We start from the raw sequence: 27,492 nt of genomic DNA, 5'->3' as shown, positions 1-27,492 counted from the left end.
ATTTTGACAGATATATTTGCATGCTGCACTGCCTTTATTAGGAATTAAATTATCAGAGTAATGTTCGTTTATTTTATTTGCAGTTCAGCATTGATTAATTTGCCAAATTTCATAAACTGTACAAGCAATAAAAGGCAGCCAACTATGCTTTACATCATTGTTTCACACCAACCAAATACAGATAGCCAATTACCTAATTTTTCTATAATAAATTTCTATAGGCACAAAGCAGAAGTGATGAAAAAAAATCAGGGGAAAAGAGGGTATGCATAAATAAAGATTTCTTACATCGAAAAAGTCCAAAAAATCACAAAGTCTGTAAGAGTTTGATTAGGCAAATACTGTGGTACTGATCTTACTAGTATAAAAGTGAAAGCTGAGTTACTTAATAAAAAAATTATTTTCTTTTAATTTGGGGATGTGAACTGGAAAGGGCAAACTTTAAAAGTAGCCAGTACAAAGTGAAGGGCATTGGGAAAGATGCACAGGCACATTGGAACCACAGGGACATAAATTGACCACTGTCAAACCAGTGTAAGTTATTTGGTTTCTCATGGAAAACATTTTATCCACATTTTTCCCAGATGTTTGTTAAATCCAACAGCATATTTATTATAAGCTGCTGTTGTTCTTATAATAGGAACTGTGGGCTTTTGCTAATCATTGCTCAAAGTTTGACAGAACCTAGATGATTTCAAATACTTTCTTGAGCTCCACAATAAGTTGCCAGTCAGACTTCTGCATTTCATCTCTAAACCAGTCTTTCAGGGCATCAATGGACTGTCGACTAATCTGTAAGCAGAAAATCAAAATGTTTAACATGACACCCCTACTTGTAAGATTGTTTGTTATATATAGCAAACAAATCTACATTTCATAAATTTCAGAAACCAAAATAACATTTTTTGAAAAGTTGCACCTTAAGCACTGTAACTGCTTAAGTTAATGGATTCCAGAGGATGGTAGAGGACAGGAAGGCCTGGAGGAATATTGTCCATGGGATTGCGATGGGTCAGACACGCAACTTCGCAACTAACAACAACAAAGCACTGTAACGATGTTCTCAACCATTTTTAATTTTAATGTATAGAAGCAAAAAATGATTTTGTATAGAAATTTCTGTAACAGCCTCTCTATCACCACCACCCGCCCCCAATGCTGACATAGCAGTCTAAATTCTATCCCATTTCAAAAAAGGCCTTTTGTCCTTACATTCAAGTATAACATTCAGAATTTTAAAATGTTTACCTTGCTGACAAGTATATCAGTTGCTTCAAAATGTCGACCATACATTTTTGGTGCTTCACCAGGAATTGGTTCTATTTTTACACAGACTTCTTGACCTTTTTTTGCAACATCTACTTGTTTATGATTTATTTCAATACTTGTAATTATTCCAATATCAATGAACTGTAATAAAACATACTTTTTGTTAACATGAAATTTGCAGAACAAGGGCATAAGCAAAATAAATATTCAAAAGATAACTTTTTAATAACTTCCCCATATAAAATCTGAAGAAGAGTATGGGAGTCTTTCGTTAAACTGTTAGGTGGTACATATGTGATAGAGTATACAATGAAAATTTGGGACAGGAGGCCAATTATCTCTAAACATCTGAGAAAACCTTGGGAAAGCAGCTTTGCACGCTGTTATTTATTTCAAAAGATGTTTTGTCAAATTTAAGATTTCAAACTAGAAAAATAGATCCATAAATATAAAAAATTCTACTCTATTCTATTCTAGATAAATCAATATTCAACAGAAGTCATGATAAAGGACATTTCATCAAAAAATCCAAGTTTCTAATCAATGCAACTTAACTGCAACATAGATGGTTGATTTTTTATATATATAAAAACACCTATTATCAAAATGTATTAAAATAAACTATTTTTAAAAAATTATTATCCAAATAACCCTTCTTTTAAAAAAGATAGAATATCTTTAAAGATACAAAATACTCACATTTTTACTAGGTACACAGATTGGAGTTCCTTGCTTTACCTGACCTGCGTCCACAATGACTCCCATCACTATGGGATCACGAGAATTAAAAATAAATTGAGGAAGTATTTTCATCTTACAAGGGAATACTGCTATATGCCTGGGTGGAGAGGGGAGAGAAAGATGGCAAAGAACTGTTTAAATGTGGTCTGAAAATAAAGCTACATGTACAAAATCTATTTTTATTCACAAGTACTACTACTGATAAATCTAGACTGAAAATAATTTAAATCCATACTGCCATATTTACTTCAGCAATTCCTAAATCACATAAAACCCCTAGAATTGTAAATATTTAATAAAAATAAACTGATTGTAATGCTAAATGTGCGTGTAATGGCAAACTTTCCTCTTATATTCATGTGAGACTAGAAGTCTATTAACTATAATCTGTTTGGTCATGAATTGCCTGTTTTTATCAAGTAGTAAAGAATATTAAGTCATAAAAATGATACAATGTATCACACTGTCGACTATTTTATTTATTTTATTTATTTTTTTTATTTTCAATTTATATACCGCCCTTCTCCCTGAGGACTCAGGGCGGTGCACAGCCAGAATTAAAAACATGAAATACAAATATTAAAAACAATTAAAATCTATATAAATTTGGCCCAAAATTTAAAAAACCACAAATCAATTAAACATTTAAAAATTTTAAAAAATTTCTTCCTAAGCCAGCCCGGCTTGCTGGAAAAAGTGGGTTTTAAGGGCACGGCGGAAGGCACTGAGGTCTTGGATTCTCCTTATCTCTGGGGGCAGCTGATTCCAGAGGGTAGGTGCCCCCACAGAGAAGGCCCTCCCCCTGGGGGTCACCAGCCTACATTGTTTGGCTGATGGCACCCTGAGGAGGCCCTCTCTGTGGGAGCGCACGGGTCGCTGGGAGGTCGTCGGTAGCAGCAGGCGGTCTCGAAGATAGCTATAGACTATAGTATCATTCTGTCACAAGTAGTGACAGTCATTATTTGTCACATTTAGTTTAGCAGTTTCCTCAATCCAACAAAGTAAATCTATAAACACAAGCAAGGTTCTATGTACAGGTAATCCTCATTTAGCAACCACAATTGGGACTACCAACTCTATCACTAAGCAAAGCAGTCGCTGGATGGGAAATGTGCTTTCCTTTTTCCAACTTCCCTGCCCTTTGGAATGTTGATGCCAACGTTGGGATAACTACCGGTAATAAGAAGGGAATTAATGTTTGTTTTTACATTAATTGGAGAGGAACGGATTACTACCTATGTCTATACAGGTAGTCCTCAATTTACAACCACAATTGAGCCCAAAATTTCTGTTGCCAAGACAGTTGAGTTTTGTCCCATTTTACAACCTTTTCTCACCACAGTTAAGTGAATCACTGCACTTGTTAACACTAACTTAAGTGAATCTGACTTCCCCATTGGAAGGGCGCAGAAAGTTCTGCCATAGCGCCCATCCTTTAGAACACAGGTGTCAAACTCGACCGTGTCACGTGACGTATCAAAATGTTTTTTGCCTTTGCAGAGCTGGGAGTGCGTATGGCCTGCACATGATATATCCAGCCTTCGGGTTGCAGTTTGACAGGCTTGCTTTATAACTTAGTTCAAACAGAGACTATCTCTGACCATGCTGAATTTTTGTAAAACTCTTGAAATCTCAGTTTGCGGCCTGGGCTCCCAAGTATGGGTGAGAGTCTCTCTCTTGGTTTTATCGATGAGTGTTTTTCAAATGCTCGCTTGTTATGTTTTTATTTGTATATTATGTATATTTTAACAACTGTTTCATTCAACGATTGAGATGCTGGTCCAAATTGTAGTAGTTAAGTGAGGATGTCCTGTATGTTTTTACACTGACATTTTTCAGTTGAAATGAGAATGAAACACAGAACTGATATTACACAATACTGGTTTTAAAAAATAATTTTATAATTCATACACATGCACACACAATATTTGCATCTATATCTCAGTATGAAAATTCTACTTACTTGAATTCTTCTTGTTTCTGTTTTTTGTAGTCTTGCCTATATTTTGTGAAGGCATCAAATAAATGATATATAATTTCTGCACTAAAGATTCTAACCCCTAAACTATCAGCCATTTCCTGGGCATCTCGTTCAATTCTCACATCAAAAGCCAAGATCACTGCGTACCTTGAAAATAACAATGATAATATTAGGGAGCTGCACATGAAGCCTCTTTAGAAATGCTACAAACATTTTGAAGGAAATACTTACTGTGGATCATGCTCCAGCATGACTGATGCCTTCATAACATCCTTTTTATGCACAGGTCCTATATTAATTCCAGCATACTGTCAGGAGACAAAGGAAAAAAAACAGCTTGTCATTAATATAAACTCCGCAAGTAACATCTAACAAAATAATGACCAAGAAAATAGAATCTTGGGGACTTACTGGCACTTCTGAAGTTTTCAGAAATTCAAGTAATGCTTCTAAAGATCCCAGGGTAGATGCCTGGACATAAACCCCTTTTTCTTCTAACTTTATGGCATTGAGTGTCTGCTTCAGTTCATGTATCAATTCATCCTTAAAATAAAAAATGATGCATTTTAGAAAACCTGCTTTTGCTTGTCCAACACTGAAAGTGGCATTATATACTACACGCTTATGAACAATGCACATATCAGAGTTATAGCTTCGTATTTACGAACATGCCACTGGAAGCTCAAACTACAGTTTAGATTGACAGAGAGCTCTACTACCAAAAGAGCAAAAATTGCTTGTGACCAAGGTCCCATTTGTAGCCTGAGAGAGTGGAGCCCCAAATTATTCCATGATAGTGATGCATTTGTGGAAGGATAGTGAATGTTAAAGAAAAAAATAGTAACTGTTTTAAGTCTTCCAGGAGCTAATTTTACGGGTTAAAATTCCCAAACTTTTTATTTCAGCGTAAGAATCAAATCCATAGCTTTTAAAAATGAAGAATGTTACGTTTTAGTGGTTTATTTCTATCTTCTCAAAACACAAAGTTAATTCACAAATACTTAAATTATTAGATTTTATCCCACCTTTTTAAATAATAATAAAGCTCAATAAATCTCTTCTTTCTCCAGGGCACAATGAAAAGTTCAATTCTGTGGTAATCAGTTTTTTTCTGCTTCTTTAATTCCCCATTAAATGTTCCAGATTCTAAAACGTTAGCAATTATTTTAATTCAATTCTAATTTTACAGAATTGTCCTTTTTTTTTTTAGCTAACATGTAATTTGAAACCTAATAGATTAGCCAGATGACACAGCTATATATCTATAAGGCCTTACTTTAATTTACTTCCCAATGATTTGGTAACTATATGAGAACAATAATTGCTTCTAATTACATCTCACATCTAAAAATTTAAAAGTCAACTGTCAACCATTGAGAACTGTTACTTTGCTTCAATTTTTAAAAATCTGAAAACTTATTCATCGTTGTAATTTCAAACAACTTATTCCTGATTGTTCTACTTCAGCACAGTTCATACTGGGATTTTCTGGCTGCTGAAACTCCATTGAGATTCTGATGGGGATCATCTGTGCCTTACTTTAAGAACTGGAATTTCATCTTCTTTATAGGCTACAAGCAGGGGCAACCCAGCCAATGTTTTCTCCAGGTCCTTGCCAAGAATCTTTACTCCTTGTGCAGCAATAACTTCTTTGTGTTTTTCATATTGATTCTACACAAACAGAAAGATGAATAGTTATTTTTCTAGTTCTCCAATTTATCATCTTTGTTTTAATTACACTAAGAACCATCAAGAACTCCAGACATTTAACTCTATTCGCTCATTTGATGAGATGACAGATACACTACATTTATTTCATGTGTATCCTTCAATTAATGAAAGTGGAAGGAATTAATATGACAGAGCTGCTCAATGGCATTATCAGAAATTAGAACAAAAATAACCATTAAATGTTCCAGTTTTTAGACTGAATATTTTCACAAGAAGTACTCTTATATCCAAATTCAAAGATAATACAATATAAAGGCACTTAGGTTAGATTGTACTGCACACCAGCTGTATAATGTTGTTCTTTCAGGACGTAATAGAAGCATTAGTTCACCTACACAAAAAAGTTCCCAAACTGATCAAATATTATGACAATAAATATTGTTCAATTAAACATTAATTTTAGAACATCCCTGCCAGCAAATTTTTAAATTATAGCAAAACAGAATCAAGAAAAAATGATAAAAATGACATACAACAGGTTCAACATTTCATAATATCAAAGAATATGACAAAAACTACTTGGAAGCTCCTTTTTCAGACTTTATCCTTTAAAAATATGAATCTGTTATTTTTTGCTAATAGAAATTCAACGGCAAAGAGCATAGGTAAGATTAAATACTTTCACCCAGTATGATTGGACACAAAAATATTTCCCTAGCACTGCTTTCACAAATAGCACATTTATTGCAAAGTGTTATTACTGCAAAAATAAGATTAATTTATCTGGGGGAAAGAAAGGATATATGACCTAGTAACATCATTGAGCAACTTACACACCATTAATTAATTTCAGAAACATTTTTTCATATGTTGCTTCCTTACCTTCACTCGTAATTCTTTCATGGGAGGTGGGAGCAAAAGGCCTCTTATTTGGGTTACTATGGGACCTTCTACTCCAGGGACAATAATGGTATCACCTTCCTTCAGCCTTCCATTAATCAAAATGACATCTATTGTCGTACCCATTCCAGGAAGTGCTTTGACCTAAAAGACACAGGAATATATGTCTTAAATGATCTGCCTCAATCCAGTTTGTTATCTAAGCAGCATATCAAAAGATTTTCTAGGTAAACATTACCTCCATAACCTGTGCTCTCAGCTCTTCACAGTGTGCCAGTCTCTTATTTAACATGGTTTGTGTCAATTCAACAAGAAGAGCAATTAAACTTCCCATACCATCTCCTGTATGAGCAGAGGTAGGAACCAGAGAAACAAATGTGCGGGGATCCTTATTTTCATAGTACAAGGCAGCATTCAAGCCCTAAAACAAGAAGCAGAGCATTACTAAAGCGAAAGAGTGGGGAGAGCAGGGGAAGGAATGGCTATATTCTGCCAAGTCAAAACAGAAACTAAAGAAGATGGAAAAACGGAATGCATTATCTAATATCTATTACTCTCGTATTCAAGTCATTCATCAGAATAACAGTCTTCTATTTCAGAGGTAACTGAAATAGTCACTGATGACTCTGTGACTCAAAAGATCTGCAAAAGATCCCATAGCGGGACAAACTATAGAGGACCAAATGATCTTGCAGATTATTTAAACCTAAACCTTGTAAGACTTTCACAGCAAAAGTAGCACCTTGACTTTGGCTAAGACAATTACCGTTAATCAGCACAGATATTTCAACACAGAGGTAATTTGACACCTTAGTGCTGCTTCTTAGGGTGATTCATTCATACTGTCATATTGTATTCCAGACCTGCTCTAATTTCTATATCATCTTCAAGGTTTGCCCCTTGAGTAGTTGTCCAAGTTATCAAGGCATATGACATCAATATTAATGAATGTACTGGAAAATTATAATCAGAGTACTGATTACTATAAGTATCAAATCTAGATAAGATTCTTCCCAACAGCTTGATACAATTACATAACAGACTAGAGCCTTAAATTTAAACCTGAAATACATGTATATATACCTTATAAAAACAATAATTCTCACAGTACAAAAATATTTCCCTTTCTCGTTCTCCTCAAAAATACTATAGTCAATAGTAAAAAAGTATTGACAAATCCAGTATTACTTCACCATGTCTCTTCCCAGCAGAGATCATTCATTGGACAAGTAAGGATGTCTCCCTATCAAATTCAGGTCTGAAAGTTGGATTGGAAAGGATCTTGATAATTGAGCAGCAGTGCCACTGTCTGCATCAAATATGTTAAATCACTAGAAGGTACCAATCTATAATTGTAAATTGTCCTGTCTAAGCCTGATTTCTTAGATTCAGCCAACCATTCCTATGTATAAATCATCTGTTCTCACTTTCCTTCTTTCTATCAACCATTTGATTGTAATTTTTTTTTTTTTAATTTGATTTATATGCCGCCCTTCTCCGGAGACTCAGGGCAGCTTACAATGCGTTAAGCAATAGCCTTCATCCTTTTGTATATTTATACAAAGTCAGCTTATTGCCCCCACAAACTGGGTCCTCATTTCACCTATCTTAGAAAGGATGGAAGGCTGAGTCAACCTTGAGCCTTGGAGAGATTCGAAACAGCAGTAAATTGCAGGCAGCTGTGTTAATAACAGGGTGCGTAGACCACTGTACTATCAAGGCTCTTGTTTGATCACGGATGTTTAATGCGCTTGAGCTAGTTTTATCTACAGGAACTACAGGGTGCAAAGCATACTCGAAGATTAACCATTTTTTTAAACCAAATTGATACTCACCTGCTGGGCAAATTCTACTATGATGGCCTTAGCACGTTCCTCAAATTCATCCTTTGTGTTTTTTTTCTGTTTCTTCAAAGTGACAGCTACATCTGTATCTGGACTCTTTTTCCAGTCATACAATCTATCAATCTAAAGAAGACAGAATTCACCACTATTTAATATTGCATTATTCAGGCAGATCTATGTAGTAAATACTCTTTGTATGTATGGAAATAAACAAGCAAATAAACTATATGGTAATCAACATGTTCACACTCTGAATCTTCATTTAAATATATTCTCTTACATCACAGTCCTCTATTCCTTCACTGAAATAAGCTGATTTTTCCAAACAATTGAATACTAATGTGGAACAACTGAATGCTAAAGTCCTTCTTGCAGGAGAAATTTGAAGACTGTTTCTACGCCAGAGTTTCAAATACAGCTATTGGCCCTTTGTGAAATGTCCTTAAGAACCAATCATTTAAAGCAGAGGTGTCAAAGTTGATTTCATTGAGGGCCGTATCAGGGTTGTGTTTGATCTCAGGAGGGCCAGGATGTTTGTGGCTAGGGTGGGCTTGGCCAGATCGACATCAATCTTGTCAGGGGTGCCTGTGGTGACCCAAACGCTCTGCCAGCGAAACAGGCCCTCGAGCTCCGTTTTCAGCTGCCACGGCCTCTATTGCAGGAGGCCGTGGCAGCCGAAAACAGAGCTCGAGAACACGTTTTCACTGGCAGAAGCATCGTGGGCTGGTCCTTCACTGTTTCAAGGGTGGCCCCACGGGCCAGATCTAAGTACCCCGCGGACCGCATCTGGTCCCTAGGTCTTGAGTTTGACACCCCTGATTTAAAGATTTAATTCCACTGAATTAAATCCACTTACATCGACATAAATATTTGCCATTCTTATCATTCTCAAACACACAGAGCTATTCCAGACACAGAGGTCCTCTATTCCAACCCCCTGCCTAGGCAGAAAATCCTATACTATTTCAGACAGAGAGCGAACCATTCCTTTGCAAAAAGCATTCTTAAGCTGATATTCATTTTAGTACAAACCAATATTAATCTTTCATGTGCAGAAGGCTACAGTATGAACTCAGTTCCATCCACTCTTCCAAAAAGGACAAAATATTTATAGCTATGTTCACCTAATTTATTAAATACTAAAAATTATGTTATTTTCAGATAAATATAAGTACAGTAAACCTTTGATTTGATTAAGCTTCTATGCATGAGGAAATAGTACAACATAAATTGTCCACCTCCTAGTCTAATACTTCAACCACTGCAGCTATTTTGATATGTAAAGCATTGATTATGGATGTGTGAAGCACAACAAAGGAGATAATTGCTACTATATTCTGCTTACAGACTTCTCAAGAAAATCAAGCTGTGCTGGCATAGGAAAAAGACACTGAGCTATATTAAATACAAAAGGGCTTTTCTTAAGAAAAAAATCCATAAGAAAACAGCTGGTTTCTTACACTGTGCTAAATTATGCTTTAACAGTGATTAAAAGGTCACAATAAATGAGTTCACACATCCATAATCAATTCTTTACAGATCAAAAAAGCTTAGTTCATGCAACATACAAAGGCAAAATAGAATACATCATAAAATACAAACCCATTCAATGAAAAGGGACCTTACCTTGTTAAGTGCAACTATAAAGGGACATTTTTTGGATTTCAGCAGGTTTATAGATTCAATTGTCTGAGGTTCCAAACCATGCATGATGTCTACTACAAGAATTGCAATATCACATAGTGAGCTTCCACGATTTCTAAGATTGCTGCAAATTAAAAGGATATTGTCAACATAACAGAAAAAAGCATGATCTGTAGTTTACCAAAGAACAAATAATGCTTATTCTTAACACAAATTCTATTAAGTAAAAAGATTACAATATTGCTAAGTCTACATGTAATAGGTACGAGACAATACACCACTTAAAATACATAATTAATTTCTGCTTCTGCAACTGTTTTTAATATTATAGATTACAAAATGTAACCAAAATGATATAATCAGCTGTTACCTAAAAGACTCGTGTCCTGGAGTATCAATGATCAGCATTCCTGGAATCTTGACTGTCTCTCTGTCGAACTATCATTGCAAATTATTAATTAATTTGATATTTAGGCAAACCAAATTTTTATAACCGTTTCATGCTTGATGACATTTACTGCAAATGTCCAATTCCAATCCCGTTTTAAGGTACATTAATATTTTAACTATTAATACACGTTAACAATCAATTAAGTAACTTTCAATTATTAGATGCAAGTGTTTTTAAGATCATAGGTTAAGGTGCTTTTATTGCTAAGTGCAGCAACAAAATTATTGTGAGCTCCATCTTTGTTGACATTTGCAAAATTACAAATGAATAACACAACAGGCATAAAAACCTCCATAAGGCAAGTAATTCAATTCTATGTAAGTATCAGGAAGGCCAATATTGCAGCTATATTTTATTGTATTCATGCAAATGTAGAATATTTCAGTCAACTGAAATAGTCCTCTGAACATGGGACAAGTAAACAGAAACCTAAAAGTATTCACCATCAACACTAATAATGATCACAGGACAAGTTAATACTATTATGTGAAACACACATAAAGGGCTGAAAGGCTCCTACTTACAGTTTTCACCATCTTTGCTTGTTCATTAATGGCTTCAAGAGGAACGTTAGTTGCCCCAATCTGCTGAGTGATACCACCTGCCTCACTGTCTTGCACATGAGTATGACGAAGCTATATGAAATATACCAGAATTATTATGATATAGTGTGAAACAGTTCCCAACTACTACAAATGTTCAATTTAAGTAAAAGTCAACGGTTTGTTTGCTAGCTAGTGCTATACCTGAGCTTACCTTATCAAGGATTTTTGTTTTTCCTGTGTCTACATGCCCCAGCACACAGATTACAGGTGCTCGTAATTTTTCAATATTTGCATTTTTATTATTTTCAATTCGACGTTTCTAAAATTAAAAAGAGAGAGTTTTACTCACCCATTAAGAATAAAGAACAAAGTGAAATGCAAATAAGTCAGATTTGAGAATTGAAATATTTTCAAGACCAATGCAATATCCCCAGTGTTTATTAGCTTTCATTTTAAAATGAACCTCAAGATTTATATGCTAGTTTATATCATAACCAAATATTTATACTTAGTTACATACTAGAATTCTGTATCAAAGGGGAATAATTCTGGCTGAAATTCGGAGCCCTCTCCAATCCATGGGGGAAAGCCAAAAAATGCTGTTTGTGAAAATGTTTAACTAAATACCCCAATTCGACGTTTAGCTTTGTCATATGAACGTTCTTCTTTAGTGCGATCATCATCCGAATCAGACTCTGAATCTGAACTTATTTCTTTGTTTAGCTTTTTTTCTACAGATTGTTTTGCAGTAGCTTGTGGGTCTGATTCCTTTTCATCTGAGGTTTTCTCTTCTTCACTTCCTTCACTTTCTCCTTCTTCATACTCTTCACTCTCTTCCATATCCTCATCATCATCTTCATCCTCATCTTCATCATCTTCATTTTGTTCTTTGACTTCAATATGGACAGTTTTTCTTTCTGATGAAAAAATACAAACGTTACTTAATATGATTCTTATTTGGTTCACCCAACTCTGCCCTGCCCAGGTATTATAGGTAACACATCACTGAAAATTCTTTTGAGGTTTGCAAAATATTACATACCATATAAAATACGGTTTGTAATAAATAGATACACTGCAGACTCATTTCGCCTGACCTGCCACATATGCAAAGGGGCAACAGTGCATCAACAAGTCAAGAGACAGCTTATCCTCTTTTCTGTTATATTCCCACTATAGAAGATCTTGTTGAGAACAGAAATATGGCCCTTCTCTCAATGTTATCACTAGCCCTTCTTACCCAGTTGGACAGCTAGAAAATTTTTACAAATTATTAAACAGCTAAATATTAACAGAAAAACAAGCAACACATAAACAAAGTGAAGCAAAGTGCATTGCAGTTTAAAATATTCAGTTTGAAATACCCTTTTAATCTTTTTTACATGCTTGCTTTACTTTCTCTTACTAGGAAAAAACCCAAGGCTTTAATGAAAACAAACGTTCCTTGTAATATTCTGTTCCTTTTTAAAAAAGAACTTACCTTTTTCTCTTTCTTCATCACTGGCCATAGCTTCCCAGTCATCTAATCCTCCTTCTTCAGGTTCTTCCTCTTTTTCTTCTAAAACTAAACAATAATAGATTTTCTATGCAACAAAGTTTACTTCATAGTTTACCAGGCATTAAACTAATTTCTTACTGGCTGAATGTACACATTTGAACATTTTTTACAAAGATCATAGATTAGCCTCACACACAGATTAATTTAAGGAAATTAAATTAAGGTTCCTCAAAGAGCTGATTACGATATAGATAATGAAAGAGTGAATGCCCAATTTAGAACTGACCTGGTTCAGCTTGAAGATTAATCTCCTCTTTTTCAGGTACAACTGTTTCTACAGCTTCTTCCACTGGGGATGCCAATTCTGTAATTTCTAAAAAGTGCAATTTAAAATAATTAATTATGACTATTTTAAATGGATGTCATTGTTCAAGAAAAAAGCTCCTACAGCCATACTTACATTACATACTTCAATTCGCTTAAAAAAATATTCATACTTCTAGGAGACCCAATAACCACAGTCTCTAAAGGAAATCCATTTGACAGATAACCTACTATTTACTGCAGATTTCCCTACACTATAGGCACAGTAAATTATAATTCCTATGGTCTCTGCAGTAATGATATATCCATTTGATCAACTACTTTATGCATTAATGGCCAGTGCAGGATGCAACAATGAAAATAAATATCTGCAGATTCATAAAAGTTTTAATAACCCAAATAACATAGAAATAACATCCTAATTATTACAATTATAAATCATTATGTCAATTCAAGCTATAAATCAGAAACATTATTCTACACAAAATTGATCAATCTTTTTTAAAAGGCATAGAACTCTTCCATGCTTTTGCTGCATGGCTAAATTACATTCATTATCCTGTGAAATTCCAATTTATTCTGATACAAGCACATAGTAAATAATGTTTTACTCTTACTGAACATGACATATCATTTTCTTTTCAATTTATCTAATATGAAAGCAGCGAAGGAATGAATCATCACTTTGTACAAATCTATTTGGTACATCTCAGATTCTTGCATTAATATTTTAAAAGTCAGTCAAGAATTTATAGAATCATAGAACGATAAGGGTGGGATGGAAGAGACCTTGGAGATTATTTAGTTCAATCCCCCACCTAGTGCAGGAATTCATTATCAGAACATCTCTTCTGTTTAAACACTTTGGGCAAAAGAGGTTCTCCCAATGGACCTCTCACTGGACAGCACAACCCACTAAAGAATATCCTTTGCTCTGTAAAGATGTATCAAAGAAGATAACTTGAAGCACAGAAAGTAGTGACTGAAATTATTTAATCTTTTATTGATTTTTTAACCTGTTTCTGTGTCTTCAGTTATCCATAAACAAAATTATCACCTTCTTTGCTTTCTTGCTGCTGTTGCTTTTTTTTCTTTTTGTCTTCATATACGGGTCTTTTTTTTGGTATTGAATCTTTGGATGGCACCTCCACACCTGCACATTAAACAAAATAAATCTTCATATCAACATTTGATGACAAGTGACTAAAATTTGAAATTAACAAGCTAAGATAAAATTGGAGAAAAACATCTTGACTAAAATATAGTATATTAGTATATATAGTATAGTCTATATAGACTAAGACTTATGACTTTTAATATGGATCAGTTAATCTGCTAGTGATTTGATTTTATACTGCTGTTTCGATTACTGAATAATAAATATTATTAATATTTACAGCATACATTCAGTGGAAAAAATACAGGAAACTATAGTTAATAACAATAATTTCTATCTGTATGTTAAGAGAAGTAGAGCTAAAAAAAAAAGATGACCTGAATGGTAACAAAGAGCTACACATAGAAGCGCAGTGTAAGTCAATAATACTTTGGCTTACTAAAGTAAAATAGGATTATTTAAACAAGACAGCAGACACTCGTTTACAATTGTACAACTTGATCTTAAGCAGATTTTGTCTGTAATAAATCTTCACTTAATTCATTGGAGGCCATTCTGAAGTAAGAACATAGAATTGTGGTATTTCAGTTAATACTTTATACAATGTAAATAAGAATTGCAAAACCACAGCATTTCCATTAAAATGTTCCTGTGCTATCCTGACAAACATACTCTAATAAAACATGTATAATATTTTATCCTGTATCAACTTTAGTAGTAATCTTAAATTTAGTAGACTGGACAAAATTAATTAGATATAGAGACATAATAAACAAGAGGGGAATATTAAAAACCAGAAACTAATTGGAGCTGGACTTAGGAAGAGAAGTGCAATGGTGGACGTATCTACAGATAAGTTCAAAATATACAGAGGATATAAAAAAAGATCAGGTTCGACTAGAAGAAACAGAATTAGATAAAATCATATTAGGGAATGAACGAAAACTAATAAGTAGATTATACAAGTTTCTAATATGGTATAAAATGGAAGAGGAAACAGTGAAAGACACGATGATCAAATGGGCACAAAATATTAACCATGTGATAGAATTAGAGAAGTGGGAGAAGATGTGGAAAACGAACATGAAACTGACAATTGTGACGGCATACAAGGAAAATCAGATGAAAATGTTTCATAGATGGCACCTTCCACCGGCCAGAATTACAAAAATGTTCCCTACCAACTCCCCGAAATGTTGGAAATGCAAGACTGGCTATGGAACATATTACCATCAATGGTGGACCTGCACGATGGCACAAAAATTTTGGAAGAAAATTAAAACCTGGATAGTAGAAATAATTCAGAATTCAATAGAGGGAAAACCGGAACAGTTTCTGTTAGGCATTTCGATAGAAAATTATACCAAAGAAATACAGTACCTTATATTGCATATATTGACAGTAGCACGTATTGTGTATGTGCAATATTGGAAGAAAGAAACAGTACCAACGGAAGAGGATTTAATTAAAAAAATCCTGGAATGTGCAGAATTAGATAAATTAACTAAAGAAACTAAGGGGAAAGAAGAATCAAAGTATTATAAGGTCTGGAGTAGATGGTATGAATGGTTGAAAAGTAAGGAAATAAGTTAAATGTATGAAGAAAGGAGGGGGAAAATGTGTATGATCTTTTGTTAGTAAAGAAGAAATGATATAAAGTAAAAATGAACATCAAATAAGTTAATACTTAAATATCTGTAAATATTGATGTACAGGAAGAATAGACTGCTGTATATAGCTGAAAAGAAAATGATATTTTATTTTTTGTTGTTACTTCTTGTTGTTTGTACATGTTTGATTTTAATGTTTTTAATGTGTTTAAAATAAAAAACTTTTTAATATAAAAAAAATATTTTATCCTGAACAGGATGAAAATTAGAAAATTAATATAAAGAGCAATCCTTACCCTGTGCTTGCAGCAATTTAAGAGTGACCTCTGCCCTGGCTTTGGATTCCCTTTGAGATTTGGTTAGAAGTTTTCCTTCCTTCTTCAAACGTTCTTTTCTCTCTTTTTCTTTTTGTTTTTTTCTTTCCTTTTTTTCTTGTTCCAAGCGTTCCTACAAAAATCAACTTTTAGCTACTTTATGACTTCCAGTGCACGTGGTTGGAACTTGGCATGCAAGAATGATAAGGTAGCAATGCTGCACACATTCATTTGGGAGTCACATTTAGATTTCCCTCTAAATGTATATAGCATTTATTACAAATATATTAACATGTAATTCAATAACAAATAAAAATCAGAATTAGTTATACCCATAGCTTAATGATTTTCAATACAGAAAGAAAAAATTACATGGCAAGGGATTCTGAGTATTTTTGCCTTTCAAAGCCAAAAACATATAGAGACAAAGTGTCTTCTCAATCTAGGAAAAGATGTAATACCTCTTCTTTACGTTTGGCTTCTAGCTCTTCAAGTTGTCTAATACGCTCCTCCTCTTCTCTCTTTGCTCTTTCCTCCTCTTCTTTCAGTTTAGCCAAGGCTTCTTGCATTGCTTTAACTGTGGCCTTACTGGGACCTTTTTTTTTCTCTTTTTCCTTTTCATCTTTCTCTCCTTTCTTTTTCTTTTTATCTTTATCCTTTTTCTTTTTCTCACCTTCATTATCGTTGACTAAAAAGGAAAGTTAATTATTGAAGCACAAGACATAATTATGTATCAGAAGAACTTAAAAAGTAACAAAATTCAGACACGCTTAAACTCTTGGTATTTTTTCTCTCCCACATTACTCATGATAGCTTTCAAAACTGTCGAGCATTAAAAGCCGCTTGAGGGGAGCCATTTTTTATGAAAAGAGCCTTCTTAGATACTTTATTAGATGCAAAGAAAAAGCATTTGCTTTTAGCTCATTTTACGTGAATATACTATGAAATCAGCAACATGAATGATAACTAGGCAGCATTCAATTAATTTTAACCACAGAATAGGTTTAAAGAAAAAAGGTCACTGATGAGTCAAGAATGGGTCCAAACTATCATCAGTGCAATTCATTATATTACATACTAAAACCTGCAAAACCCTTAATAGTGAAAAATTAATTATAAATCCTCTTCTTCCTAAATACGTCTTTCACAAGCAAACCCAATTTCTCAGTGTACATATAAAACATTTCTCGGCATATTACAAGATAATAGAAAAACACTTAGTCTCCTCTGAGACACTTTTTTCACTCCTTACTTTTGTTGAGAAACCAAGTAGATATATATATATATTAATCTGCTTCTCACGTATTTCCCAAATGTTACTAACCTTCTGCTGCTTCTGGAGTCTCTCCCTTTTCCACAGTGGCAGATGTTGACAGCTGATCTGATGCAGTCCCTTTGTCAGTCTTCTTCAGCTTTGACTGTTCTTTATTAGCTTCCAAGTCTTCTTTTTCCTTCTGTTTCCTTAATTTAGCCTTCTCCTCTTCCCGTTTTTTCTTTTCTCGTTCTTTTTTTTCTGCCTTTTTCTGAGCCACAGTTTTGATTTTAAATGAAGAGTCATCCATGTCATCACCGCTTTCAGTCTCAGCCACTAGTTTTGCCTTCTGATTTTTCTTCTGCCCTTTTTTTGCCTGTGAGCCTTCATCCAATTCATCTTCACTCCCACCAGAGGACACAGGTTGTGCACACTCTTTGTTCTTCTTCACAATGCCAGCGTCATCTTCTTCAGAAAATTCGTGTTTATTACCTGATTTCTGAACTTTTCCTTTCAAATTTTTTTTCAAATCAAAATAATCATCATCATCACTCTCGGAGAGTACTTCTTTCTTGGGTTTGAGGGACTTTTTAGATTTTTTTTCTTTGTCCTCCATTTCTTCACTGCCATCTTCCTCCTCTAAGCTAGCCTTTTTATTCTTGCTTTTCTTCTTTTTATCATGTTTTGACATGCTAAATTCTTCATTTTCATTCTCTACCTGATAAAAAAATTAATGTCATAAATTGAAAATAATAATAGAAACCTGTACATATGATTTGTGATCATTACATTCTCTGACTACTGATCATAAACAAACAAAAACACCTCTCAAAAATATATTTCCCTCTATTTGGTTGGGAACGATGGGAAAAGAAATCTGAACAAATGCTTCAGATGGTACATTAAGCGAAGTTGTATAGTGCTTTTTGCTGAAGATCTTGCATATGTAAGTTTTGTTTTCATGTGGCAAAGGAACCTTCGAGCACAGCACTGCATATGTGAACTTTTTTTCTGCCTGGACTGTATTCAATTGCTCCTGAAAGGATATTTCTTTGGAATATAATTTGATAAATCTTAAATCAGTAAGATTATTAGACTGCTCTCCCTTTTCTTGGTACTGTTGTCTTGTACAATGTGATAAAAATTCAGTTTCAGTAACGCACCTGATTAAGTTCATATTTGTGAGAAGGGAACGTAGTTGCAGAGAGAGGGGAGGAAGGAGGGATAAATTAAACCCATCAGCAGCAGAACCAGGGAATAGATTAGGAGGGGTGAGGCAGGACAACCTTAGCAGTGGTCCCCAAAGGGCAAGCAGGCATATACTTTGTAGAGCCAGACCCAAGATCATAACAACAACAAAAGGATGTACGATTGATATAAGGAAGGTATCTGTAGGAAGGATGCGGGAGAGAGCAGCAAAACATGTTAAGTAGGGGTGGAAAGAATTGCAGAATTGGGTCTAAAGCCAGTGGCAGCAGGGTTGAAGGCCGGATGGCCTGTAGTCAGGATGGAACACAGCAGGAAGGAAGGCAGGAAGACACTTGAGATAGTTGCCCTATGAGGGAAGCAGAGAGCTACACAGATTCCATGGCTGGAAAGACATAGGGAAGAACGTGACAATGCTGACCTTTAGGCCAATAGCAGCAAGATCTGGAAATAGTATCTGGAGACTTTGGACAGGATGGTGGTCAGCTGGTCAGCAATAGTCTGAGGCTATTATAGAAGAGAGCACCGACACCTGAGGCTTGTAAAAACCCTTTTTGCAAGTCTTCTAACAAAGCTGGACTGCTGTAAGAACTTGGACCAAACTGACTGGATAGGCCAACAGCTATACCATTGTCTTTCTTTTTCTCTGACTGCCAGATTTCTCTTGGTGATAATGTGGAATACAACAGCCTACCTGGATAGGCTTTCAAAGGTTGGCAGGAAATAACAGCTGCCTGATAAGGTGAATGGCAGCACAGAGCTCTGCTTTGCAACATCATCCTTTGGCATCTTCCTGCTTCACCACCTTCCCCTTCTCACAGGTGCCCTTAATTGCATTGAGTTCTGCCACCACTGCTAGCCTTGGGAACAACTCTGCAGAGCACCCACTTGTCTCCTCTCAGCCACACAACCTGTGCAGCTCCAAGCCCACTCAGAAAAGAGTTGCCCAGTCAACTTAGTGCACCTTTCTTGACAGGAGCCTTCTTCCTGGTCCTTTTTTTTTTTTTTTTTTTGCTTGGCACACCTCCCCTGGTTCAAGCCCCTCAACCCAATAACCTGTTCCTCAGAGCATTTCTTTGCTCTTTTCAGCAGCTGTAGCCCATCTCTGGGGGTCTTTCAGGAGACTCAGCAGGTCATGGATGAGGATCTAGGTAGGGTTTTTTTCCCCCAAGCCCTGCATTCCTGAGGCAAGATTAGGTACAATTGCTGAGCATGAACATAGACAAGAGCTACCATGAAAAAAATTAAATTGCAACACAGGGGCTGCGGCTGAGCTTCCTCCTTCAGGGTGCCATATTTGCACTAGCCAGGCAATGGATACCCAGACCTACTTCTCAGGAACAGAACACCTAAAGCTTCATACAGGACTACTGTGCTCCCTGGCAACCTGGCACTGTACCAAATTCTGACAAGGCTCCAATTTTGCAGGCAGAAAGGGGATAAAGAATGGAATAAGGATGCCATTTAATGCTAAACAGATAATTGCCATATTCAGTAATCCTTAAAAAAGTTTCATTAGCACCTTCAAATGAATTCATCCAACTTCCTTCATCGTTAATTCATTGGAAATCAAGGAAGCAAAGTAAATGCAGATGATACATTATGCTTCAAAGATCAAGTGTCGAATATTTCCTTTCCTAATAGTTTTAGATTAAAATCTAACTTTGTTTACTCTATAAATATATCAGTTTACACTAATATTGATTTTGACAAGTAAAGGGAATTGAGATTTAAGTTGTATTCTGATACTTTTCTGTGTCTGGTTATATGGACTGCAAGCAAACTTTCCCACTGGTGAATTTAAAAATTTGTTTGGATACAAATGAAATATATGGACATTCCTTAAGCATTAAAACTAATGGGAATGAAATAAAATATAAATTAATCTCGGACTTATATTTAAAACATCTTATTCAGTCATACTGCTTGCATCATTTCTATAAGGTATTAACTTTCTCTGACAAATACAACCTTAAGATTTTCGTTGTGTGTACTGCATTACTTTTTGGGAAAACTGGGTTTAATTTCCTGTATTATCATATGATTTTCTCCTCAACTTAAAATGTGGTAATTCAATGTAGAAATTCATTTTGTGTATATGGGATATGTTACAGAAAGTTTAAAGGATGGATGCAATCACCAGGCTTCTCATGATGCAATTTAGACATGGGAACATGAAGCTATTGACTTTTACTACCATGGCCACATTTTAAGTCCAAGCGATTGTCAGCTTTATTTTAGATTGAGTGCTATTGGTTAAGGATATATATATTCTACTTTGCTATATTTCTGATATGTGAAATATATTTAAAAAATCAAGATGTGGATTATGTGTGAGAAAGAATTATGCAATACTGAAGGGACAAATTACAAATAACTTAGAATAATGGAATACTGATATGCAGTGTTTTTTGTTTTTGTTTTACAAAAAAAAAGCCCTTTGAGCAATCTGGTCAAATGCTTTGGAGCTGTTTGATTCACAAGATAACTTTCCACACTACTTTCCAGGCAGATGGTTAAATTTCAGTATTAAATTATTATAGTGTTTCCCAGTGAATTAATCTGACACAAAAGATATACAATGTTTTAAAATTTTGAGCACCAATTTTGCACAATTTTTACCTTTGCTACAACTGGTTCTTTTTCAACGCTCCCACCTTGTGTTTCTAGAGACAGCTCTTCCAACTCTTTCAGGATATCATCTTCACTGCAATGAGAATGATATTACTTAGAATCTGTTTATATACTAAGAAAACAGAAGTCAATAATTGAGTAAGTCTGATAACAGAATCAAAGAGTTGAGAGGGACCTTGGAAATCCTCTGGTCCAACCCTCTACTCAAGCAGATGATCCTATACCATTTCAGACAAATGGTGTTTAAAGTAGTGCTGTTCAGCAGTCTAAATCATAACATTCTTTCTCTTTCATCTTATTGAAACTGCCCGAAAGATTTTAAGGGAAGGAGAGATATAGGAGCGGGTGAACTCTACAGGATATACTCTGCCATACTTTATTTTCCAAACTTGAATGTACCATATAAAACACAAAGCAAGTTAATGTATCTATGAGGTTCTCATGTTCCTTCATCTGGAAAGCTAAAGAAGAAAATTAGAGTAGTGCGCCAGTTTTGTTTCTCATATAATAGTTGCGCAGTGAAACTAAAGAGAAAATGATAGTTTGATAGCCAATAAACACAGATGAATAGAGAAGACAAGGCACTTTGTCTTGGCTGAACAACTCAGTAGGATGCTACCGAAACATTTCCGCAAAGACGCTGCCAATGCTGAAAGTGCCAATAACACTACAGGGATGAAAGACTCTATCATCCATATCACAATTCTCTTTCAGTTATCATTAAATGCACTTTTATAAGCCTTGACTCCAAATAAAGCTTTTTATCCCCCTTCTCCAAAGCATGTTATAAGAATATTCACAAAGTCTGATTCCATGTATCTAATCTAATTTGTATCAGAACTATGAAGGACACGTTTTGAACTTACTCATAATCCTGTTTTTTCTTTTCTTTTTTCTTCTTGCCTTTAGATTTTTGAGGCTCCTGTTCCTTGGCAGCACCTGCACCCTCTATTTCAGCAGCAAGGGCATCAAGATCTATATCATCTTTGGCACTAGAACAGCACCGCAAAAAAAAAAAATCTTATGAAATGTGATACTGTGCTTGAGTCTAAAACACGTTTTTAATAATTACAATATATCATAGAAGTGAGTACACCCCCCAAATTTTGTAAATATTTAAGTATATCTTTTCATGTGACAACACTGAAGAAATGACACTTGGCTACAATGCAAAGTAGGGAGTATACAGCTTGTATAACAGTGTAAATGTGTTGTGCCCTCAAAATAACGCAACTCTCAGCCAAAATTGGTGGCAACAAAAGTGAGTGCACCTCTAAGTGATAATGTCCAAATGGGGCCCAAAGTGTCAATATTTTGTGTGGCCATCATTATTTTCCAGCACTGCCTTAACCCTCTTGGTCATAGTTCACCAGAGCTTCACAGGTTGCCACTGGAGTCCTCTTCCACTCCTCCATTTATTTATTTATTAGTTCGATGTATATATGCCGCCCTTCTCCGGAGATTCAGGGCGGCTTACAATGCATTAAGCAATAGCCTTCATACTTTTGTATATACCTGCTTAGTAGGGCTTTCGGGCCCCCCTAAGCGGTGTTCTTTTTTATACAAAGTCAGCTTATTGCCTCCACAAACCGGATCCTCATTTTACCTACCTCGAAAGGATGGAAGGCTGAGTCAACCTTGAGCCTGGTGAGATTTGAACTTGCAGTAATTGGAGGCAGCTGGTGTTACTTAACAGCACTTTAGTCTGCTGCGCCACCAAGATATGGTGGATATGACGCTGAGCATGGGCACTCAACTTCTTTGGTCGACCATGGCGAGGCCTATTCTGAGTGGAATCTGTCCTGTTAAACTGCTGTATGGTATTGGCCACCGTGCTGCAGCTCAGTTTCAGGATCTTGACAATCTTCTTAGAGCCTAGGCCATCTTTATGTAGAGCAACAATTAATTTTTTCAGATTCTGAGAGTTCATTGCCATGAAATGCCATTTTGAATTTCCAGTGACCAGTATGAGAGCGATAACACCAAATTTAACACACCTGCTTCTTCACACCTGACGAGTATCACTAATGAGTCACATAACACCAGGAGGGAAAACGGTTACTTGGGCCCCATTTGGACATTATCACTTAGGGGTGTACTCGTTTTTGTTGCCACCAATTTAGACATTAATGGCTGTGTGTTGCATTATTTTGAGGGCACAGCACATTTACACTGTTATACAAGCTGTATACTCCCTACTTTGCATTGTAGCCAAGTGTCATTTCTTCAATATTGTCACATGAAAAGATATACTTAAATATTTACAAAATGTGAGGGGGTGTACTCACTTCTGCGATATACTATATTTCAGTGTTGCAGTTCTATTCAAGAGGTCCAAATCTAGTACAATATACTTCAGGATTACAATTTTACCTCTGGGGCACCATTTATATTTATACAAACAAAGAAAAATCTAGCCAAGAAGTTTTCAGCTTAGTAAAATTGGATATCCGCAGGTTAAAATAAAGGTAACCTTTCCTTCAAGTACTAACAAGACCAAACTGCTTAGCTTCTCAAGATTAGCCAAAGTCACTTAGTTATTGTCTTTAGTTTTTGCAAAGTATAAAATCACATTACACGTCTACTCTTTTTCCACTAACATGGTTAAAAATTATCACAGAATAACTCTAATATAAGCCCTTATATTTAAGCAAGTTCAACAGTGTAAGAGAAAAGGGGGTAAGATGGGGTGAAATGAGACAATGACTGAAGATAAACTGGGAAGTTTGCTCTAAGATAATAAACCATTCTACCTGAAAATCCTTGTCTATTTTTGAAATACAACACATATTCTCCCTCCCCCACTCCCCCAAAACCACCCTAAATGCTTCAAAATCAAAGTTAGGAAGAGTCTGTCTGAAAAATCTTTAGCATATACATCCAATAAGACAGGAGATAAAAGAGCAACACGTGTTTGTACTAATTTCATCTTCATCAAAGCCAGAGATCTTTCCCAACATCATAAATTCAATTATAGTTACAATTTCTTGAAATAAACAGTAAAATATCCTGATATTTCTTTAATAAAAATGTCATTTCTTTCTGTAGTTTAGAAAATCTGTTTAAAATCACACTTCTTGCATTAAAAATTACTACATATATCTTTCTCTCAATCTTCCTATAAAAGATTTATATTTAGGGAAAATATGTTATCTCCTAAGAAAAATAAAACCACTTTCAATATTCATATTTTTCAACAGTTCATTGAAGCTCCCAGTTCTTTAACATTGTATCTTACAAATGAGATTATTATCAATATTAAAATGTGAGCAAGAAAAAGATATATCCCATATGGACTTCATTAAAAACTCAAGCCTAGAAAAATATTTTAAAAGTGATATTAAAAATAAAATCTGATTATTATGCAGTCTGGCAAAGATGGTATTCCTGGCTAGAGGGAAAGATAGGATTGATAAAATAATACCTATACAAAACATAACCAAGAAACACAATCACATAGGAGGTAGACCACATGACTGTATATATAAATAGTTAGAACGGTTATTAGAAGGATGTATAGAAGTAATAGACACTTATATAGAGAGAAAAATTTAAAAATAGAGTATAAAGTTAAGTCTTGGATATGTAAAAAAGTAAAAATAAGTAAGCACATAAAATAGATCTCTAAAAGAGAAATAGAGGTGAAATAGAAAATAATAACCGATGCAACAGTTTTCTAGAAGTCAGCCGATAGGCTGAAACAATGTTAGTTGTTAGTTAGTTTCTCTTTTTTGTATTGTCTTTATGTATACATGTTTGTAAGTATTTTTGTCTTATGTTTTTGTTTAATAAAAAAAAATTTCAAAAAAAAAATCTGTAAACTCCATTCTTAATAAAGACAGATTTAAATTAAAAAGGAGGAAAAAAAGGGACAAGAGGGAAGAGGGAATAAAAGGAAGACTGTAGCTAAAAAGCTGCCATATTTTGCTGTAGTTAAGGACATAAATATGAATATATAATTTAATAATTTAATAAATATAAATTAAAGATAATCCACAATAAATTTCAAAAAAATCAACTTTTAATAGGAATTTAGAGGTGAGATGTGTTTTAGACTCCCCATGGTAATGAAACGATTTTCAGTGTCATCTGATCATTTTAGATTTCTTTTCTCAAGCACTATTTCAAGTTCAAGTTAGTATTTCTCTGTGCTGGTGAACCTCTTTGGTATAATCTGAGAAAACCATAATGATTCTCTTTATCTTCTCAGTTTACTGCATACATGCGCCTTCAAGTCAATGCTGACTCCTGACAAGTTCCTGGACGAGTCCTTGTAGTTTTCTTGGTAAGTTTTTGAAAGTGGTTTGCCATTGCCTGCTTCCAAGGCTGAAAGAGTGACTGGCCTAAAGTCACTGAGACTGACCCAAAATCCCCGGTGCTCCAGACAGAATAGTTCTCATAGTTTCTAGCATGTGCCTTAACCACTACACCAAACTGGCTCTCACCTCAGTCTTACCTGAGCAATTTAAGTGTTCTATAAAAAGTCATTCCTTAGATGAAAACTGAGGCTAAGTAGTTATAACAAAAAAAATAATAAACTGGAATGTAATGAGCCTTCAAATTGATACATTTCATGCAAAGCTGAAACCATCTGATTAGGGCTTCCATGAAGTTCTTGTCAAATGATCTAACAACAGATTCCAGGGGCATTATTTTGCTCTGTTAAATCTTAATAGCATTTAGTAAATTAATTAAGAGTTAGAATGGTTAACTGCATAACATTTTCCATATAAACTGACAGTGACAGTATTAATAGTCTTTACATCTTCTCTGATCTTCAGGAGAATGGTATCACATCTTTCTCAAAAGTGTTGCTGAGTTTTCTTTGATACTATAAAGGCCAAAGCTCTCTAGTAATTGCATATTTCTGATTCTGACAGTAACAATTAAATACATACCAAGATTTTTTTTAAATGTATGGGTGGCCATCTCTGTCTGTCCTACTTTCTTTTTAGGATTAAAATGACTGAGACAAATCATCACTTTACTCAACAGTTTTTGAAAAACACAGGACTTTGTCCTATTATATGCTCTTCTTATATTTTCCTGTGTATTATCTTCTTCTGTTTCAAGTGTAATGCTTGCATATGTAACCATAGTAGGCTATTTCATCAGCATTTACATCACTTTCTACACATTTAGAATAACCGATTCTTACCATGTTATCTTAGGGAGCTAGTAGGATTCACTATTTAATTTCAAGCCTGGTAAAATTCAAGGCTAGTAGTTAATTATCACTAATGATCATGCAGAAATACGGAATTTATCTGTGCTCTAAATGTTGGAGGTTCCAACAATTACAAGAAATGTAGGAAACTCTGATAAGAAATGCAGCAAGCCAGGGGTCAATAGTACAGATAGGTGAGGCAGAAAGCCTCCTCTTTCACAAGAACCCTAACAGCAAAACCCCTTAGTTGTACATACCACTTGAAACCAAGGCCATTTGGACCAGAAAGGTCTCCCTAACATAGCCAACATAAGAAAATTCACACAATTTCATCTAGAGTAAATTGTGATTATCTCCAACAAGTAGTGTTAAGGAGGAATTGTTTGATCTCGTTTAACTTGTTTATCAGTAACTTTCCCACGTCAGCTTTGAGCTAAAGGGCCAAGCCTATATCTGGAAGCACAGGGCTTTGGTTCCCCCGAATTTGACAAGGTCTTTAAATGTCTCTAGCTCTCCTAACTGGAAAAGCGACTGCACCCAGAAGTCCCACGGTGGAGTCGAGCAGAAAAGCTCACACACCTAAAATAATTGCGAAGGAAACAGGACTAACAGCGCCTGTTAATGAACAGGCAAACAAGTACCAGACGAGTCCTCAGAAGTAAGCAGTCCAGCCGTGAAAGTCCCACAAAGGTCGAGATATACGAATTCGGACAGGCCTCTTGCCCCCTCCCCCGTCCCAGTCTTTCACACGCGAGGACAGGAGACACGCGAGCCTCTGGCCCGAACTGTCACGTCCTCCGAGTGAGAGAGGAGCTGCCTCACTTTCCCTCACTGAGGAAGGGGCGTCCCTGCTGCCTCAGCGTGGAGGAAGAAGAAACGCAGGGCTAGCTCTGGGCCGGCAGCCACCGACTATTCCCGCTCCCCGCCCACCTAGGCCACGTCCAGGGCTCTGGGTACCTGTCTTCGCTCTTGTTTTTCTGTTTTTTGCCCATGGTTGCAACCGCCTCTCCGAGGCTGGCTCTCTCGCTCGCTCTCCTTGCTCAGGGCCCAGCCAGCCGCTTCCACACGCGAGAGGGCACATATGGTGAGAGGCCAACGCGAACACTCCACTCGGCAGCGGCCGACGATACGCGCAGGCGCCTCACCTCTGGCCCCCGGCACGCGGCAGGCGGGCAATCAGCACGCAAAAAAAGCAGGTCGCCTATCCAGGAGCTTCCGGCTGCGGCGACCGCCTCCTCTGGACGGAGGATGAACAGCAGCCAAGCGCGTGAGCTGGGCCCGTATTCAAGATGAACTTGAACGCAGGACTGGGGCGCGTCCGTCC

At 35.7% G+C, this 27,492-nt stretch overlaps 1 protein-coding gene across 1 annotated transcript; it reads right to left on the bottom strand.

Annotated features, from left to right (window-relative positions):
- Window positions 1-15: 15 nt before the first annotated feature.
- Window positions 16-27,428, bottom strand: EIF5B (eukaryotic translation initiation factor 5B). The gene is made up of 24 exons (XM_034431295.3): window positions 27,126-27,428; window positions 21,868-21,993; window positions 20,990-21,074; window positions 17,234-17,879; window positions 16,371-16,597; window positions 15,892-16,042; window positions 13,926-14,021; window positions 12,831-12,917; window positions 12,527-12,610; window positions 11,674-11,963; window positions 11,258-11,365; window positions 11,026-11,136; window positions 10,421-10,488; window positions 10,033-10,174; window positions 8,398-8,529; window positions 6,801-6,983; window positions 6,545-6,706; window positions 5,531-5,662; window positions 4,403-4,534; window positions 4,223-4,299; window positions 3,974-4,138; window positions 1,969-2,107; window positions 1,249-1,410; window positions 16-792 (listed from the first exon to the last, which is right to left on the bottom strand). The coding sequence occupies exons 1-24, from the start codon at window positions 27,158-27,160 to the stop codon at window positions 685-687; spliced, it is 3,648 nt and encodes a 1,215-aa protein (XP_034287186.1). The 5' UTR covers window positions 27,161-27,428; the 3' UTR covers window positions 16-684.
- Between the last annotated feature and the right edge of the window lie 64 nt (window positions 27,429-27,492).

Source organism: Pantherophis guttatus, chromosome 5 (genome assembly GCF_059756535.1).
Source record: "Pantherophis guttatus breed Tessera chromosome 5, ASM5975653v1, whole genome shotgun sequence".
Lineage (NCBI taxonomy): Eukaryota > Metazoa > Chordata > Lepidosauria > Squamata > Colubridae > Pantherophis > Pantherophis guttatus.
Note: the sequence above shows the minus strand (reverse complement) of the source record. Positions and strands in the feature narration are given on the sequence as shown.

Bases quoted from the DNA above. Each gene is read 5' to 3' on its own strand.
- EIF5B (XM_034431295.3), bottom strand. From the start codon at position 27,160: ATGGGCAAAAAACAGAAAAACAAGAGCGAAGACAG. The intron at 12,918-13,925 runs GTGATAATTTTG...TGCACTTTTTAG, and splicing joins GCAGCAAGAAAGCAAAGAAG to AAATTACAGAATTGGCATCC. The intron at 6,984-8,397 runs GTGAGTATCAAT...TTCTTGTTTTAG, and splicing joins TAGTAGAATTTGCCCAGCAG to GGCTTGAATGCTGCCTTGTA.